This window comes from Fistularia commersonii, chromosome 8, assembly GCF_037954325.1.
Source record: "Fistularia commersonii isolate RoL2024-O1a breed Wild chromosome 8, RoL_Fcom_v1.0, whole genome shotgun sequence".
Classification (NCBI taxonomy): Eukaryota; Metazoa; Chordata; class Actinopteri; order Syngnathiformes; family Fistulariidae; genus Fistularia; species Fistularia commersonii.
This window is the reverse complement of record NC_141291.1, coordinates 15,124,403-15,143,218: the sequence shown is the minus strand read 5'-3', so window position 1 is coordinate 15,143,218 and position 18,816 is coordinate 15,124,403. Positions and strand designations below refer to the sequence as shown.

The following is an 18,816-nucleotide window of genomic DNA, read 5'->3' as shown; positions in this document are numbered from 1 at the left end:
TCCTTCAGCCTGTTGACTTTAACATTTTTGCAGTCTTACTTACTGAGTGTTGAAATGCTTCAATATTTCAAGTGTTGACAAAGTGTTAATATATATATACAATGGAATGAACATATTTAGAATGTCAAGAAGTGAAAAATGAGTACAGTCCTACAACCTCACAATACCTGTAGAATACACAAAAAGACCAGTGGGATCAAAAGCGCTTCCATTTCCATTCCATTTAGGTGAAAAGTAGAAGATAGTGTACAGTCAAGTGAAATTCTTGAAAAACCTAAATGAATAAAAAGCAGTTTAAAAATAGAAAATCCTAAATCTGTTTATTTTTCTTAAAGTCAAGCGAAAACAAATAGCATAATTATATAAGACTTTTTCTTTTGGCTCTATGTTTCAAGGACAGCTTTCCCACTTTATGCCCTGCAGTTATTGGAAGAAAGATTCAATGTAGGATAAAGGCATTTTGTTGATATATCTGGCGAATGCAGATGGTTACACGAGAGGGGAGAGAGCTAGGCTGGTCATTTCAGATAAGTCAGTGAAGTCAGGCACCTGACTGAAGACCTAGATATATATCTGTCTTTTCTCTGAAATCTATAATGGCTTAAATGAGTGCATCATTTAGTACTTTGGTATCTATGTCTCATTGAATAAGTTTGATTCTTAACCAGCTGCAAAACACCAGGGCTATCATTTGTGCTTATTAGAATATAAAAGATGAAAACACAGACTTACGTTTGTGGTTTATCTTTAATAGATTTGTGGTAATGTGTTTAAACATGAGTTTTGACAGGAAAGCTGAAAAAGGGCAGATCAAGGATCAATGATATGTGACATCTAAGACACACATGGAGAAAACAATACAACAATATGCATCACAAAAGAATTCGAAAAAGAAACACATTTTAACATAATTTTTCAATGAAAGAAATGATACACATTACATGTTTTTTTAATACCACTATTTTCCAAATGATCCTTCCGTTTGACCACCGAATACATGCCGCCATTACCTCCTTGCGTTTATTGAGGTGTTTTCCATGGAAATACTGACAGAACAATAAATGTAAAAACAATTACATTACAGTCATTTTGCAGACGCTTTTAACCAAAGCGACTTATAGTGGAGATGCCGGGGATCAAACCCAGCACCTCAGACATGCCAAGCATGCACTCTATCACTGAGCTACATGCGCCAATTAATTCATGCAAGTCTGACAAATATGGTGTCAGCCGTCTTCAAAAACTGGTTCCCGGCATGCACACGGAACAAGTTCTCCTTCCCAGGAACGTGAGCATGTCCATGCAGTTAAAAGTGGTCAGACTGAGAAGAACTTCGTTGAGATCCTGCATCTCCAGGTGTTCCAAGTAGAAGAGGCGGAAAATGTGGTAGGGAACAAAGCAGATTAGCATGATGAGGGCAAAACTCAGGCTCTTTAACTGAGCCCCGAAGTCCTGCTGGGAGGTACATCCTTGGCGATGCTTACAGTATAAAACCCACAGGACATGGGCTTGAAGAGCTGTCAGCATAATGGCTATGACTATTATCAGCATGCTTATGATGTAGTTGAATACCTTCACAGCAAATGTTATGTTTCTGCCAAATCTGAAGCAATATTCTGCCCTGGTGTTTGTGCTATTTGAGAGCGGTCTTGTCTCTACACCATTGCCGTAGTGGAAATGGATTATGCATGTGATCATGACAAATACCAGCATCCACATTGTAGCACTGAGCAAGAAAGCATAGATCCTTGGGGGTGAAGCCAGCTGCCCTGCTTTGTGGTAGAACATCATCAGGCGTGTCACAAGGATGATCACATAGAGGATGAAAGACATGTACATGTGGATGTGGATCATGCTGCTGACCACTTTGCACCATCCATTGCCCAGGCTCCATTTAGCAGTTGAATAATAGTAAATCCTGAAGGGAACGGTGAGAAGAAAAATGAAGTGTGCAAATATGAGGTTGAGCACAACTACGGAGGTAGCAGATGTTGCTCCAGACTTACTGAAGTGCAACATTAGGCTCAAACTGAAAGTACCGACAATCAGAACCAAAATGTAGATGACCAGGAGGACCAGGTTGTACTTATCCGTGTTATTTTCTGGTGCTTCCGTTCCCTGTTGCAAACTAGTAGTAAGGTGGGAGTTGGTCGCCACGTGGGAAATTGCAGTGGACAGAGTCCTCTGAGTTGTCTGGGTAAGATTCATTCTCCTCTGCTAAAAATGTAAAGTGACACACAGGATTACATAAATTTGGTGAGGCATGGAAAAGAAGAGAGAATTTCAGAGTAAAATTGGGGAAAAAGGAAAATGACCAAAAAAAAATGAAATCGGTTTATCAATTGATATTGACTCTGTTGTACCCTGAAGCACAATTTTACAGATTCTGCATGTTTAAAATATTGAAACACATACCATGTTAACTGGTATTAAGATAAGTTAGTCTGCATGGATCTTAAATTAAAACTTTGTATTGTGCACAGCAGGAAAGAGTTCTAAAAGTATAGGCGTTAGTTGTCTTGGGAAGTCAAACAAAAAATTTAAATGGACGCAAATTAAATATAACAAAGATATCAGATCATGATGGCCACTTACCAAGAGAAACATGTAGCCATAGAAAGAGCCAGAGTTGCTTTACGTACCTGTTGCTTTTAAAACCCTCTGCAGAATTTCTCCATTTCACCCCTTAAGACAGCACCAATATTTTCCTGCTCACATGCGATACTGTGTGCCCACTTTATGCAGAAGGTGAGACCATAAACTGGAATGGTGTCTTGCAGGATGCATATGTCCTGTACCAGAGTTGCGAAGCTGCTTTGTGACAAATAAAGTGATTGGATTCGCGACAGGCCACTCACAAAGTTACTTCCTTCCTCTTGTGAAACCACAAAACAATGGTACCTCCACATCCGCTTACTGCTCAAAACTCATCTTACAATCAAACATAAAATGTGCAATGAGGTGAGAAGGAATTCCTGGAGGAAAAAATAATAATTAGCCCATATCCAGAGTGACAACATGGAACATTTGGTTAAAATTTTACCATGAAATACAGCATCAAGATTATCAATGCATAAAAGTAAAAACCAGAAGTCAATATTTTACAGTCTATGACAGGCAAATCATATTTGAAAAGAGAAGTGGGGGAGGATATGTTGACAGCCATTTGAATACAGACAAGTATAGATTTAAAACAGAAAAATAAAGTGACAACACATTTTTCATGACATAGCTGGTCAGAAAGAACACAAAATCAGTGTCACAACTCAGAGCAAATTTTGTTTAAACTTTATTATGTTCAAGGAGATTATATTTCAATTATCAGTGCATCTTTCCATATCAAAGCATTTTACAAATGTAAAAAAGACCCTTTTTTTCCCAGAATACCAGAACTGCAGTGAAATGAGTTCCTTTAGAAAATTTTACCCCTTACCTAGTATTCCGAAGCTTGAGTATCCATCACACCTTTACTAACACCACATTTAACTCATAAATAATTTCCCTTAGTTACCATTCAACCAAAATGTATTTAGTCAAACCCATTTTTGAGTATGGATCTGGTAAAGCCAAAAATAAATGAATACAACAAAGTCCCCTTTTAACAAATATATCAGAATTGGATGACATTTATGTTCAGCTCATTCATTTTCTGATAACTCAAAAGACCTAAACAGCTGTTTCTTGTGTGAATTATTCTTGACCTGGTATACCTTGTTAATAAACTACTGAAAGAAGTTATTTAAATGCATTGTCAAAGCCTCCCTAATATTTAATTTTCTGTTCTCACATCTTCCTGTTGGTAGCGAAAAAGAAAATGCAAATGTACTTCATTTTGGTTTAATTTGGTTTATGAAATTACGCAACTATCAACATACTCTTAATATGAGTAATATTGCTCAGAATAATTCTCTGATACCTCCCCCTTATGACCAAAACCCGTCTGTTAGAGGAAGGATAAATAAGTAGTGAGTCATATGTGACATGGTATGTTCATTCCATTTGCTGACACTGATAGCTTCCCTGGTACGGTTTTCACTGATGAGACTTTTCAGCCTTTACTTTGAGCAGCATCATAACGCAACATAACACTTTACCAATATCATTTGAATAACACAGACAATTCTTTTTGGTTAGGGATTATATTTTTGCTATATCTCTATATCTATTTTTTAAATCTTGTCAATTAATTTTTTTTATAATCATCACATTTCTATCATGATCTATAAAGAAATCCATCCACGCAGCATTGCCACCCGCTGCGACCTTGTAACTCTAATTTCAAGCCTATTGTTACATCAAAATCTTAAGCTTTCTCCACTCACAAGGATTTGACCTATGGTTGTGTTGCAATTTTAGTAGACTAAACATCTTTCAACTGCATTTGAAAATACAGAAATCCAACTTAAATAATGTGAATGTTGAATATGCCCATTCATGTCTGAACCAATTAGTATTCAAAAAGATTGTTACTTCCTTGATGATAAAGGTTTGAGTTTCCTTTTTGCTCTGTTTCCTCAATGTAAGTAACAGGGGGCTTTCAACAGGAAGAGAAAATTACTAATGTACAGTGAAAGGTCCACTTTTCAAGGTGGCTCTTAACACTTTTAGCAATTTTACTGGAAATCATACTGTAAAACTGCATCCTTACTGATATACCCTATATAAATTCAATCATCAACCTTGGCAAACACAGTTTGAATTTAAAATTCCAAGAATTCTGTGTCAAATGATTAATTAAAAAGAAACAACGCCCATCCCTGGAGTTCCGATACTGTTTTACAAAATACACTGCAAAAAGTGCTTTGTAAAAGTTTCGAACGGCTTTTAAAATGTCTAACTGTATCAGAGTGTTAGGTTTATGATGAGGACATATCACTACCGTGCACTGAACCGTGTACTGGTAGTTATATTTCCAGCAGCGGATAAAATCCACATCAGTTTAAAGTTTCAGCATATGCAAGAATTGTAAAATATGTGCACAGTACATGCAACAATTCACATAAGGAAACAGGTTCAATATTATGAAATCTAATCTAATAATTTCACAGTAAAATGAGCAGTGCACTATGCAGTGGGAAGTTCTAGGGGAAGTGCAACTTGGGTCTTTTCCAGAGAATGAGTCTTCGTGATGTGAGGATATGGGTTAGAACGCTGAGAACCATGAGGAAGATTGTCATTGACATCACTATTACATAGTGGCTGATGCTGCAGGAGACAATCAAAAGGCAGTTTGGGAAATAAAATAAAATTAATAAATAAATAGACAAATAAAACAGACAGCAACAACATTACTTAGCCAAAGTTAACAAGACCATTGAGCTACCTTGTTCCAATGTCCAACCAACTGCCATAGTCCTGGACCAGGAAGAAAAAGTGCTGAAATGGGAAAAGGGGCAAATAAGAACCATGTCGATGTCACTGCTGATCTTGATGTAAAATAAATAATCTAAAGAAAAAAGATAGTGCTTTAAGATAACGCAAACTGATAGCAGATGTCTCACCAAAGCCATCAGGTCAGAGATGACGAGGACAATTAGGAATAAACTGCAAAGAAATACAAGGGCAATTAAAATCAGCACATCTACAACAAGATTTGTTGATTAGACCAATGTTGTTTGAAAAGCAAAGCTTTATCAAATTAGGATTTTTTAATATTGCTGCAAGCGTTTTGTTCCACACTATAAACTGATGAATAGTTTTTTTTTTTTCTATGGGCAATGGTTCCCATCACAAATAGGGTGTGATGGTGTAGAATCTTAAAATACTCAAAACAGGGAGTACCTTCTTGATGACAGCTGTGTTGCAACTTGAATGGTCTCAAAAGCACACATCACAATTATGAATGGAATAATAACCTGAAATAACATAGGATAAGATATCAGTCCACAAAAGTGTAATGTGCAGATAAAACTGCTAAAACAAAACAAACAAAAAAAGTAAAGAAATTAACATGTTTGCCGTTAAGTCCTATACAACCAAAAATAAGTAGGGAACTATTTAAAATTGAGTACCTTCCACATCATCAAGCCCCCCATTATGAAGGGATTGAAAACAGTGAGGAAGCAATATACAGATGCTGGATCAAAACTAAACAAAGGGAGAAAGAAGAGCAGGAAGTAATAGGAGATACAAATCTGTACTCATTCAAAATTTCAATCAATCTCAGACACATTGGTGCATGAATGTCTGGATAAACTTGATTATTTTGTTGTACAGCGTTGATTGACATGTGAGATAATGGAATATCTAAATTTTCTTTCATACAGTAAACACACACATGCTACACAAAACATACTTGTACGCCTGCTCAGTGTAAATAATTGACGACAATGTGAGTCAGGGCTATTTTCATACATCCCCATTTTCTTCCTTAATTTAAATGACACTCTATTTAGACTCATACAAGATACAGTTGCTACTTACTCAGACACACACACACGCACACACACATACATACACACACACACAGACCCTAACTCTTACCAGACAAAATACACTCGGAGATATACATACCTGTTAATAGATGCTATGTTCCCTGTGCCAAAGAATGCTGTTATAATAAAAAATACCTGAAAAAAATAGTGTTAAGAGAATATCTAAAGATTTTACTAAAAAATATCATCTGCATATGTAAAGGTGTTTATTTTATCTTGGCATATCAAAACAGATCATCTTAGTTGTTGCAGCTTTGGCATAGGTCCGCCAAACGTTATGCTCTTTGCATCGATTGATGTCAGTTGAATAGAATAACAAGGATACAAAAAAGTAAGATCTCCTGATGTCATCGAGCTTCAGCTGTCGGATCTTGGTGATATCAATGTTTTCGGAGAAATCAACAGAGCAGAGCTGAAAAATACATATTCACAATAATTCATATTTAGTCTGGAAAAAATGATAATGATGAGGTCATACTGAGGTCAGCAGCACTCAAAGGAAAAATGCCCCTGTTGGTTTAACAAAAAAAATTCTGTAAACCAAAAATAAGTTCAGAAAAAATGATATATACAAGAAATGTATACATATGTCAAGGACTAGACTATGTTTATATTATTTATATAAACATATAGAATATTATTTATGATGTTATATATGAACAGTTAAGAGTAGGGCAAAGCCATACATTCAAAACTTTTACATACAGTACCTACATTTACACCTAAAATTTAAATTCATAGTAATATTAAAAGCTGTTTTAAAGGAATGAAAATTAACTGTAAAAGGAACCATTCATTCGACAATTTGGAAATTATATGCCTATTACTAATTAAATCAGCTGGTCTGACATATGAGTAGAACCTACAGTCCCACTAGAATGATGGCTATCATCCCACTTTGCCAATGAATCCGAAATTCAGGTATTGCAGACCAGACTATGAGCTATGAAGCCCAAAAGGAAACACTGTGTAAGTAACAAATGACTTAGAGAAGTTAATTCTGCAATCTTGGATGGATTTTAGCAAGCGGCATGAAAATTAAATTCTTTTTCAGTTCATTGTTTCAAATCATACCTTGTGCAAGTTTCAATATACTGTAGATAGATCCCAACTCTATAAAAATCTCTGATCTATATTTATGCACTCAAAAAAAACAATAAAAATGGAAATTATGCACCAAAATTACAGAAAAGCAACAGCTACAGACAAAGAACATCTACCTCTTGCCTTGTAGAGACACCTTGAGCGATCATAGCCTCCTGTTCCATGTTGATCCACACAAACATCAACCATGACAAAACAGGGGGGAACAAGGCCTCTGACCTGCGCAGGAGGATGCACAAACATCAAGTATTTAATTATACTGCGATAAAACATGCTGAAGCCTTAGAAATAAAACTCCATGAGACATAAGCAATCTGCGCTTGTGATACCCAGTACTGAGCAGTAGGTACGTGGCTGTGAGAGAGAGGGATATGCTGAGAAGTCGATGGAAAAGACGTGTTGAGCTCAACAACGGAACCAGCAGGGAGGACGCTGAGAAAAGACAAGAGACAGGGACAGTTTCCTGACTTAACAACTGGATGGGATTTTTTCTGCAAGGTTTGGTCAACCAAATTCTTTTGTAAAATTAAAAACTAAATGAAGAATAGCACATTTTAAAGGAACATTTTGATATATTCTGTTTGCAACTCCCCCCCCAAATTGTTGAACTTGATCAAGGTCTGGGCAATTTGTATAATTTACATGCACACGTGCACTTGCACACATACACAATACAGTTGTTACTTACTCAGATCACACTCACATAAACACACACACACACACACACACGCATGCACACACCTACCCAATGTGGTCCAGCTGACTATCTGATTGATAAGCGGCAGGCCTTGTTTTCGCAGCAGGCTGGAGTGTGTGAGTGATGGCATGTATGCACACACTGCTACATGGAGCATCTGTTGAATTTGATCCTGAATCATTTGCTGAAATGTAGTAACACTAATACAATTTTGTGTATGACAGGGCATTTTGTCGAGTTACCTGGGCAATAAACTGCTGACCATCACCCCGGTGCAATGGTGTCCGGTGTTGTGATGACCAGAGGTAACAGGCAGAAGTGAACAGACATAGCAGACCTGCAAAGACCCTAAACAGGTAAACGTTAAATGTCAAATTATTATACACATATGCATTTGTAAGTGCATAGATGTAGTTTTTATATTTTGCGCCTGGGCCATCATAGATCAAATCTTTTTTAAATTTTGAACTATCGTAGTTCGGGAGCATCTGGGAATAGGCAATACATACTCTTACAGATACAAATAATATGTACATTCTATTGCTTTCTTAGTAAATGGGTCTCAGGATATGAAAACCTCTTTCTTTTTTATTTAAAACAATTATTGAAAGTCGTTGACTACGTCTGTCATTTACATTAACTTCTTAATTCATTGGGTTTTGAATGAAACATTACAAGAAACCTTTTGATCTGTGGAAAAAAATGGGGAAGGAAGTACTCACACCAGATGTATGGCAGGTTCCCTTCCCACCACAGGCATCAAGGGGAACGCCGCTAGACACAGACAGCCGAGAAACCAGCTCAATGAGCGGAACTCGTCGGGGATGAAGATCATATGGTTAGACACAGTATTTGAATACCTCTCATAATAAACCTTGTGTGTAACAAACTGCAGATGCAAAATGTATAGCAAAAACTGCACTCAAATTGTAGTTCAAAATCCCATAGGAATAGGTTGTAATTTTTCAGTTGCCATATTTTCTCAACAAGTTACTTAAATTCATTTTTATCTCTCAGGATTCAATCTTGTGTGAAGAAAAATGTCATTAGAGAATCTGAAAAAATTATAAAGATAGGGAAATGGTACAAGTATTGTAAAAAGACATGTTTTGACTCTGTAATTTGACTGAATCTTACTGTGACAGTGAGTTGAGGAACTCTAGCATTTTATTACTCAAACAAAACCAAAATATACTTTCCCAATACAAATTACAATACAACAAATTAGTATACAAAATATATTTTGCTGACTAGTAATTTTACAAGTTATTCTAAAGGTTTAACTGAATTTGCTGCACTAAATCCTCTGGAAGACATTTTCATGCTTTTACAATATTAAGTAATAAGACATTTAATTCCTGTCTTTTAAGAAACTCATCAGACTGGGAATAATTTTACAGTGTTTCCTCTTCTATTGCACCCATTATCCAAATAAGAAAATAGGCATTGACTTTGAAAAGGGTACCCTTGACAAGCTGATATACTTCAACCAAGTAGGTCTCCTATTTATTACAGTTGGTAACTAAAATGCCAGAACTGGAATAATTAAGTTCTTCTTCACTGAGCATTCTTGATTCTTTTTCGGTAAAAATTAATTAATAAGGAACCTGGCTTCACTTAGACCACTCCCTCATAAACATAATTGTGCTAAAAGGTAATTAAAAGCTCACAAAAAATGCTAAAAACCAAGTATTGTGCCAAGTCCTGGTACATGGTGACAGATACTGTCTGTTATCTTTACCATTGCCTTGCCAAACAGTCTAGAAGCCATTGGCCAGAGAGACAAGACTGCCAAGCCCAATGTCAGCATGGCGCGTTGGAAGAAGCTCACCACCTGAGGGCAGCATTGGAGATGTGCCGTGCACAGAAAATATCAATACCATTGCACATGCAGAGAAAAATCTAAGCAAAGCTATTTGTGAGGATCACGTAAAGACTGACAACAGTCTGCTTACAAAGTAGGACTAAATTTATAGAATTTCAAATGTAAAAATGCTTACCAGGAGCTCAATCCCAAATGCAACCAGCACAAAATAACAAAAGCATTTCCACAGTGGCAGAGAAGGTGCTGTGCGAATCAAATTTAAAAGAGTTCCAGACCTGAAAGAGGATAATTCATGCTTTTAATGTTGGCTGGGATGAAAGACAGAAAAGTGTCTAAAAAGGTGAATTCTGCCTTCGTAAATGAGGTTGAGAGAACATCACTTCAAATAATCAAATTTGCATTTCAATAGGCATGAGACAGACAACCATGAAGAGATACATGAGATCAACTAAAAACAGCCATATTAATTGGATGCTCTGATCTCCATTGATATGTTTTGATATTTACTTTTAAGTGATGATGCCCCATCTCCTTCTCAGAAAAAACAGAGGGACCATACATATTTATTAGTTTGTAACTTCCAGTGTGATTGTGTCTATAATTACATGTAATAATCTATCCAACATTTTCCTTCATGTAATACTCACTCTTTCAGCACAGAGTACCATATAGGTACCGGCAACAGGCAGTAAATATAGTATGTAATAGGACTCTTCTGAATAAGCAGAAAAATGGTGATCACCAATGTGACACAAATAGAAAGCTTCAACAGAGTATCCCTAGGATTCTGCACAAAGAGAAGTGAAAGCAAAAATGTAGTTTAGCAGAAAAATCAACTTTTGTTGAAAATGAAGGACTCGTAATATGCAAAGAATGCATAAAATGCAGCAAAATACCCTCACCTGTTTGATGAGATTGGGGTGAAGGTTGAGGCTGGCATGAGTCTTCAGAATTACTAGGACAACATATGAAATCCAGCCTATAAATCCAAGCACTACACTGCAACCCAGGAAAAACCTGTCATATGTGTGATAGTAAACCAGGCCCTCCAGAGCACGAGTTATCAGAGTCTGACAAAGAGAGATCTAGACGGACAGACATTGGGAGAGATAAGGTTGTAATTTACACAAATCAAAAATTCAAAGAGTTTGCCATTAAGCATTTATATATTTTACTCAAAAAAGGCTGAAAATGTCGACAAACTTTACAAGCCTCACTATCAAAACTCACAGCATCATCATACTTCTCCAGCTGCATTAGTATTTGGACTTTTTGCAGGAATTCTAGTTGTTGGGACTCCATGAGTTGTCTGACAAAAAGGAGATAAAGGTATAGAGTTAGTTGACTGGGATGTAACCTATAATGACTAAAAATGGCTGGTGACATTTACCTGTACAAAATCAAATCTCATACAAATGATGCATGGATTGCTGAACAACAAAACACTGAATTATTATGTTTCCTGAGCTCTGTTCTCAGTCAGTAGTATACAGTCATTGCCTTTAGTGAATTGTATCGCAAAGATCTTGACAAGAAGTGAAAAATAAGATGATCCCATTACATTATGTTTTTCAGAAACAGGCCAATCAAAGTAATAAAGGTAACAACTCACATGTTAAAAAAAACAATTAGGTTGATTACGACACTTACTGGTATGGAGTGAAGAGGAAAGATAATGTTGTCTCCTTTTTCTGGGTCATTTTCACCTAAAGAAATATCATCGAGATTAACCCTAATTGTCTATTGTGATCACAAACCAAGTGCCAGCGAATGCAACTTGAATAAAATGACTTGATCTGAAGTTATATGACAAAAGTTTCTGATATAGAAATCAAAATATGAGCACCAGTTCAACAAGTATTCTGTAAGTAATGGCATATTGTCAAACCTTGAACTGCTCCAATATTTGAACTGCATTGGTGTACATGCTCAGTGCCTTGAACTGATCACTGTTATTCAGGTAAAGAAGAGGTAACACCCCCTGAGGAAACATAAATTCATACATAGCCTCGATTACATAAAAATACTAGTATGCAATGAACATGTTTGAAAACATTTTTTACAACTATGCAATGCAGAGTTGTGACTTTAAAGTTTGGTAACTAAACAATACACTGGCAACTTTAAAATGAAATAAATAATTTTGTAGTTATTTTTACACTGTAACTGATCACTCAACTTACAACAGAGTTGACAGGGATGGGTACACCAATAAGAGATGCCATGAGCGGAGCAATGTCAGCCTGCAGAATACAAGCACAAATGAAAACAATTGTTGGACTTCCATTTCATAACTTGGTCTTTTATCATTTGCATTCTTCTGGTTTCAAACGGTACACAGTCCAGGAACTGACAAAAATGAATGCTTAAATTTGTCCATAGAATTGATCTTACCTGATTGACGTCAACCCTTCTAATATGCCCCAGCTTCCAATCTTATCAAACCAAAACAAAAACAGAAAGATATAAGGAAAACTGCAGCGCAGCACAGCTGCAAATTCAATGAATTTCAAGTACCGATTTAACGGTTGTTTTTTTATACTGTCTCTTGCATTTGGAAGACGTCATTTTTCTTTTTTTTTCTTTTTACAAATTGTCTGTTGAGTTTTAACTAATTGGTTCCATACCTCTACTTAGTCATAGCAGAGAAATCCAGGTTCGGTAGCAGCTAATTTATTTATTAGGTAAACTTTTAGCTATTACAGTTTATTTTCTTGCCATACCAATTTCCTTTTTTTGAGTCTTCCAAGGGTAATTAGTGATCCCAAAGTACTGAATGATGTAATACATTTTACAACTTCTTCATTATGTGACAAAACAAATGTAGATATATATCTATTGTTCAACCCTGAACATTGCAAGGATTGAGTACCTTGTAAGTACCCATCCTTGTAATCTTGAGGTTTTATGACTCTCTGGGCTTTGAGAACCCCAGCCCCCCATGCCACTAAAGGGGTGAGAGTCTCAGATGGATGGCCCGCACCATGGGATCCTGCATATACACATAGAAAAATATATCACTCAGGAACTAATGCATATTTTTTTTATTTAATAATGGGTGGTAAAAGTACACACATATAAGAGTTTTTGAAAAATAAAATGAAATATTACCCCAGTTGGTCATGCCATGGTCAGATGTAAATACATAGGCTGTTCTGCCATCGTGCCCAAAGAAGTCCTCTATCAATGCTACCAGCTCTGATACTCCAGTGTCCACTAGACCAATATTGTTAATGTATTCCCTAAAGAAAAAAAAACAGTGAGTATTGAAGTATTTGAAGTTAATTGAATCTTGTCAAGCAGAATGCAAATATTTCCATTTATAATACTTTGACATTATCTGAACTAAGTTTTATGCAGGATATATCTATTAATGACAGAGAATATGGAGTCAAGAAGTATGACATATTTTCCCAAAAAACAAGAACTCACTGAGACATTGGTCTGTGAGCATGTCCGTTTGTATCGATTCCCAGCAGGTGTAGGAAGAAAACATTCTTATCCTCCAGCAGGCTGGCCTTAAGGGTTTCATTTGATTTGGCCGACTGAAAAAACAACTAACAAAGGGAGGAAAATATCAAAGTTGGTTTTATTAAAAAGGGAGAAGAAATACGAGAAAGGCTGCACACACACACACACACACACACACACGCACGTGCATGCGCACGCACACACACATATATATATACATATATACGTACATATAAAATACATATAAAAAGACTATGCAAAAAGAATGGAAAGGGCTGTAGTGAATACTTTTTTCCAACATAGGGTTATTCATAAGAGGGAAGGTAGGAGCATGCAGGTAGACGACATCTTGTATAGACGATGTAATCTGAAGGATATCAAGATGTCACCTTCCAAGTAGTTGACGGTGACAGTGTAACTAGACAGCACAGGATGGTGGTTTGAAGAATGAATCTGGTAGCAAGAAAGGTAAAGAGGACAAAGGAAGAGCAAAGACGAAGTGGTGGAAGCTGAAATGGGTGGAAGTGTTGTATGGTTTTCAGTGAGGAGTTGAGAAAGGCTCTGGGTGGTCTGGGAGAGCCTCCAGATGACTACAGCTAATGTGTCCAGGGAGACAGGTAGGAGAGTACTTGCTGTATCATCAGGAAGGAAAGTAGATATAGAGACTTGGTGGTGGAATGAGGAAGTGCAGGAGTATATACAGAGAAAGTGGTTAGCAAAGAAGAAGTGAGATACTGAGAGGACTGAAGAGAACAGACAGGAGTACAGGGAGATACAACGTAAGGCAAAGATAGAAGTAGCAAAGGCAAAACAAAGGGCATACAATGCCCTGTATGCTCGGATGGACACTAATGAGGGAGAGAATGATCTATACAGGTTGGTGAAACAGTGAGATAAAACTGGAAAGGATGTACAACAGGTCCGGGTGATTAAGGATAGAGAGGGAAATGTATTGACAGATGCTAGAAGAGTGATGGGAAGATGGAATGAGTACTTTGACGAGCTGATGATTGAGGACAACGAAAGAAAGGGATGGGTAGAAGAGACGAGTCTTGAGAACTACAAAGTAGCAGAGATTAGTAAAGGTTAAGTGAGGAGAGCATTGAAGAGGATGAAGAGTGGACAGGCAATTGGTCCTGATGATATACCTGTGGAGGTAAGGAAGTGTCTAGGAGAGGCAGCAGTAGAGTTTCTGGCTAGACTATTCAACGGATCTTAGAAAGTGAGAAGATGCCTGATGAATGGAGAGGTGTGATGATGCCCATTTTTAAGAAAAAAGGAGATGTGCAGATTTGCAGCATCTATATAAGGACAAAGCTAATGAGCCAGACATTGAAATTATGGCAGAAACTAGATAGTGGAAACTAGACTGATGTCAGCATTCGTGAGCAGTAGTAAGATTTCATGCCTAGAAAGAGTACTACAGATGCAGTACCTGCTTTCAGAATGCTGGTAGAGAACTACAGCTTTTATAGACTTAGAGCAAGCATATGACAGGTTGCCAAGAGATGAACTATAGTATTTTATCTTGAAGTCTGGAGTTGCAGAGAAGTATGTATGACTGGTAAAGGACATGTATAAGAGATTTGAGACAGTGATTATGTGTACTGAGAAGTGGACAAAGAACTTCAATGTGAAGGTGGGACTACATCAGGGATCATCTCTGAGCTCCTTTCTTGTTTGCAGTGGTGATGGACAGAAGAGGTTAGACAGGAATCTCCATAGACCATGATGTTGGCAGATGAAATTGTGATCAGTAGTGAGAGCAGGGTGCAGACGAAAGAAAATCTGGAGGTGGAGGTATGCCCTGGAAAGGTGAGGAATGAAGGTCAGTCGCAGCAAGACAGAATATATTTGTGTGAATGAGAGGGACATGAGTGGAATGGTGAGTTTACAGGAGACTAGAGATAAAGAAGGTGGAGGATTTTAAATACTTAGGGTCAACATTCCAGAGCAAGGGAGAATGTGGAAAAAAGGTGAAGAAACGGGTTCAAGCAGGTTGAAAAGGGTGGAGAAAAGGGTCAGATGTACTATGTGATAGAAAAATATCAGCCAAAATGAAAGGAAAGGTGTACAAGACAATTATGAGACTGACAATGTTGTATGGTATGGAGACAGTGGCACTAAAGAAAAGACAGGAAAAAGAGGTAAAGGTCGTAGAGATGAAGATGTTGAGGTTCTCTTTACTCTGAACGAAATTCTCGAGTAACGAGAATGGATAGGATCAGGGAAGGGATCAATCCATCAGAAGGACAGCACATGTAAGATGTTTTGGTAAAACACACATACATATATATATATATATATATATATATATATATATATATATATATATATATATATATATATATAAATAGCATACTTTGACTTGGGTGAAAACCCAGCTGTCGAGCCCAGATGCATCTGTGGAAGCAAAGTCTTCCTCCTCTGCTGAATAAGTGTGGGTGTACACATGGTCTCCACTTGCACCTGAAAGCAAGGAATTAAATTCAAAGAAGGCGCCAATTTAAATTCTATGAAATTCTTATCCAGATATGACAAAAATGTATGGTTGTGCTCTTTAGTATTATATCTATTTCAGGCATAGGGAGTCTCTGAGGCCTTTTCTCAAGGTAAGTCAGAGTATTTGTGTGCTTGTGTACCTCTGGCAAACATAGGAAGGATATCAGGGCTGCCCCAGCTCCAGGTGTGTCTGCTCTCATTAAAAACAGAATCAAACTCGACAGGGTTCTCCTTCCAGCCTGACCACGGGCCAACAAAAACAAACAACCCAAAAAAACAAGTCTCAAATGGACAGATATGAAACTTAGCATCCACACTGCATTGTATATAATACAATTCCTATCACTTAAATGCTAAACGTCCCTATTCAATAATTAAGAGATTTCTTTTTCTATTTGATTTTTCTATAAAAAAAATAAATAGATAAATACATACATACATACATCACACAAGCCTGCATCCACACGGGTAGGTACCTACCTTTGGCAACAGCACTAACATCTTCATAGAAACCCGCAATGAGAGCAACATGACCAGGACGAGACTCAGTGGGGACGCGGGTATGGGACACGCCCCAGGTACCACTCTCTTCTATGACTGTCCTGCATCAGGAAGACACAAATAGTCAAAATAATGTTTTGTTTCCAACTGTTAAATGTGCCCAACTAATGACCACATACAAAGGTGTTAGTTTTCCAACCTTATGTATGGAGCCACAGATGAGCCATTTGGAAGCAGGGCAAGAAGACTGTCAGCCCTGAGGCCATCAGCAACAATTAACACCAGTCTGGAGGCAGGGGGTGTCAGAGGCGTGGCCTTTGGTGTCATGCCATGGACGAGCGGAGATGTGAAGTAGATGTCAAAGATGGAGAGGAAGAAGACTATATGGACTGTCAATCCCACCATGAAAAAGGTAATTGTCCTCATTTTGAATGTCAAAATCACACACGGTCTGGATTATAAGACAAGAGAAAAAAAAGGATAGCATTAAATGGTTTTAGCTCATCTTGTTGGGATACACATGAACAGGGGTCGGCAACCAGCATGCGGCTCTTTCATCATTACACTGCAGCACCGAGTGGCTTGGGAAAATAAATGATAAGTAATTTATTAAAGTGTATTTTATTTGTTTTAGTTCCTTTTATTAATTTTAGTTCTAAATTGGAAGATTTTTGTGATCTTGAAATATTTAAATAAAATTCTATTTCTTATTTTTCGACGCTTGAAATAAACGTCGCACTCACGGAAGCCGGTGTACACGTCAGCTGGTATAGTCCCCATTTGCAGATGCTCTGCGCAGGAGTTCATGAGCAGAAGTCCCATTAAACAGGTAAAATAAATATTTATGAAGATATTTTGCAAATATTTATTTTTTATTGTTTACTGACACAGTGATTTTTTTCCCAATTTATTTTTAAAATTCAGGTCAAGGCTCTGCTATACACTCTCAAAGCCCAAAGCTCAAACTGTTCAAAATGTGTTCATTACATAAATAAAATTTAATTTTCTCTGTAGTACTTTGTGGATTTCATAAGCAACACACTACACACCTGCTTATACAAAGTGTAAAGGTAATATATACAGTGGTACCTTTATTTTAGATGTCAAAAGTACTTGCGGCTCCCAGTGTTTTCTTTTCCGTGGAAACTGGATCCAAATGGCTCTTTGGGCATTAAAGGTTGCCGATCCCTGCACATGAAGGAGAAAATGATTGATAGATGTGATTGATGTGGATGATTGTGTAGTTTTGTCAAAATTTGTGCAAATACAATAACATGCCAGAATGTCTAAAAGAAGCTAAATATGAATTGAGATTTGTGAATATATGTTTTGGTAGATTCGTGTAGCCGTGGAAAATCGTAACACACAGGCAAATATCACTGCACATGTAGATTTGATTACACCCATATACATTGTCAATAAACATTTTCGAATTAGTTGCACATTCTTGTCCACATTTGTAGATCTGACTATAAACACACAAAATGGGCTGCAATTGCATAATTCCATATATTCAGGTAAACTGCTTGCAACAATGACATCATAAATCAGAGACAATAGTATTGCGTGAACGGTGTAACTAGATTAGGTTGAAGATATTATATGGCCTGAAAACGCATTTTAACATTGTCTGAATCGCATGCACCAGTGTACGAAGACACAAGACTAAGCAGCAGGGATAATCCTCCTGGCACGATGCGCCTGAAATAAAATCAGTGCACTCATTAAGCCTTGGATTTTAAAATTAGATGGACTTTTCACCCTGAAAAGTCTTACCTGCATATAGAGTCAGCGGCAGAGTACTTTCCCAGATGAATGAATGGGCATGGGCATTTATATGCAACACCATCGCACTAGAAACGTTGATTTACTTAACATTATCTGTTCGGAGATAACCTCAGGAACCGACCATGTTACGGCTATTTGCTATAAGTCAAATATACCCGATCGCTGAAAGCCTGCATTCACAAGTCGCCCTCTTTTTAAGAAGATTATAACAAGATATTAACTTCCTTGTTGTGACCGGACCATTGACGTTTGTCTGTGTGCCTGAATTGTGGGTAATGTAGTTTGAAAGGCTCATTGACGTCACCTTTATTTTGCAAACGCATGCCTCTCGAAGTCTTCTTTTATCAAATAATATTAAATACATAATTATATTTGAGCACAGTGGATTTTCGGGTGAAAAAATACTTTTACAGTTTATAATGAGTTAGGCTATAGTGACTACCCAGCTGTCAAAATGCCGTACTCGTGGTTTTTCAGTCTGTATCACAGTTATC

General features: G+C 37.2%; 2 protein-coding genes and 1 pseudogene across 2 annotated transcripts; 1 reads left to right on the top strand and 2 right to left on the bottom strand.

The window, feature by feature from the left end:
* Window positions 1–728: 728 nt before the first annotated feature.
* gpr141 (G protein-coupled receptor 141) lies at window positions 729–2,900 on the bottom strand. The gene is made up of 2 exons (XM_086150402.1): window positions 2,643–2,900; window positions 729–2,217 (listed from the first exon to the last, which is right to left on the bottom strand). Exon 2 carries the CDS (start codon window positions 2,206–2,208, stop codon window positions 1,237–1,239), a length of 972 nt encoding a protein of 323 aa, XP_086006528.1. The 5' UTR covers window positions 2,209–2,217; window positions 2,643–2,900; the 3' UTR covers window positions 729–1,236.
* A 2,167-nt stretch (window positions 2,901–5,067) lies between these two features.
* On the bottom strand, window positions 5,068–18,537 carry pign (phosphatidylinositol glycan anchor biosynthesis, class N). The gene is made up of 30 exons (XM_086151371.1): window positions 18,311–18,537; window positions 17,624–17,722; window positions 16,734–16,985; window positions 16,514–16,635; window positions 16,174–16,272; window positions 15,894–16,000; window positions 13,493–13,617; window positions 13,172–13,302; window positions 12,933–13,052; window positions 12,455–12,495; window positions 12,244–12,303; window positions 11,949–12,041; window positions 11,711–11,766; window positions 11,291–11,369; window positions 10,963–11,145; window positions 10,708–10,847; window positions 10,236–10,335; window positions 9,977–10,069; window positions 8,958–9,049; window positions 8,478–8,583; window positions 8,284–8,392; window positions 7,868–7,970; window positions 7,655–7,757; window positions 6,760–6,846; window positions 6,514–6,569; window positions 6,012–6,087; window positions 5,782–5,855; window positions 5,502–5,544; window positions 5,324–5,376; window positions 5,068–5,205 (listed from the first exon to the last, which is right to left on the bottom strand). Exons 3-30 carry the CDS (start codon window positions 16,958–16,960, stop codon window positions 5,082–5,084), a joined length of 2,802 nt encoding a protein of 933 aa, XP_086007497.1. The 5' UTR covers window positions 16,961–16,985; window positions 17,624–17,722; window positions 18,311–18,537; the 3' UTR covers window positions 5,068–5,081.
* Window positions 13,643–14,785, top strand: LOC147232085 (uncharacterized; annotated as a pseudogene).
* Window positions 18,538–18,816: the final 279 nt, after the last annotated feature.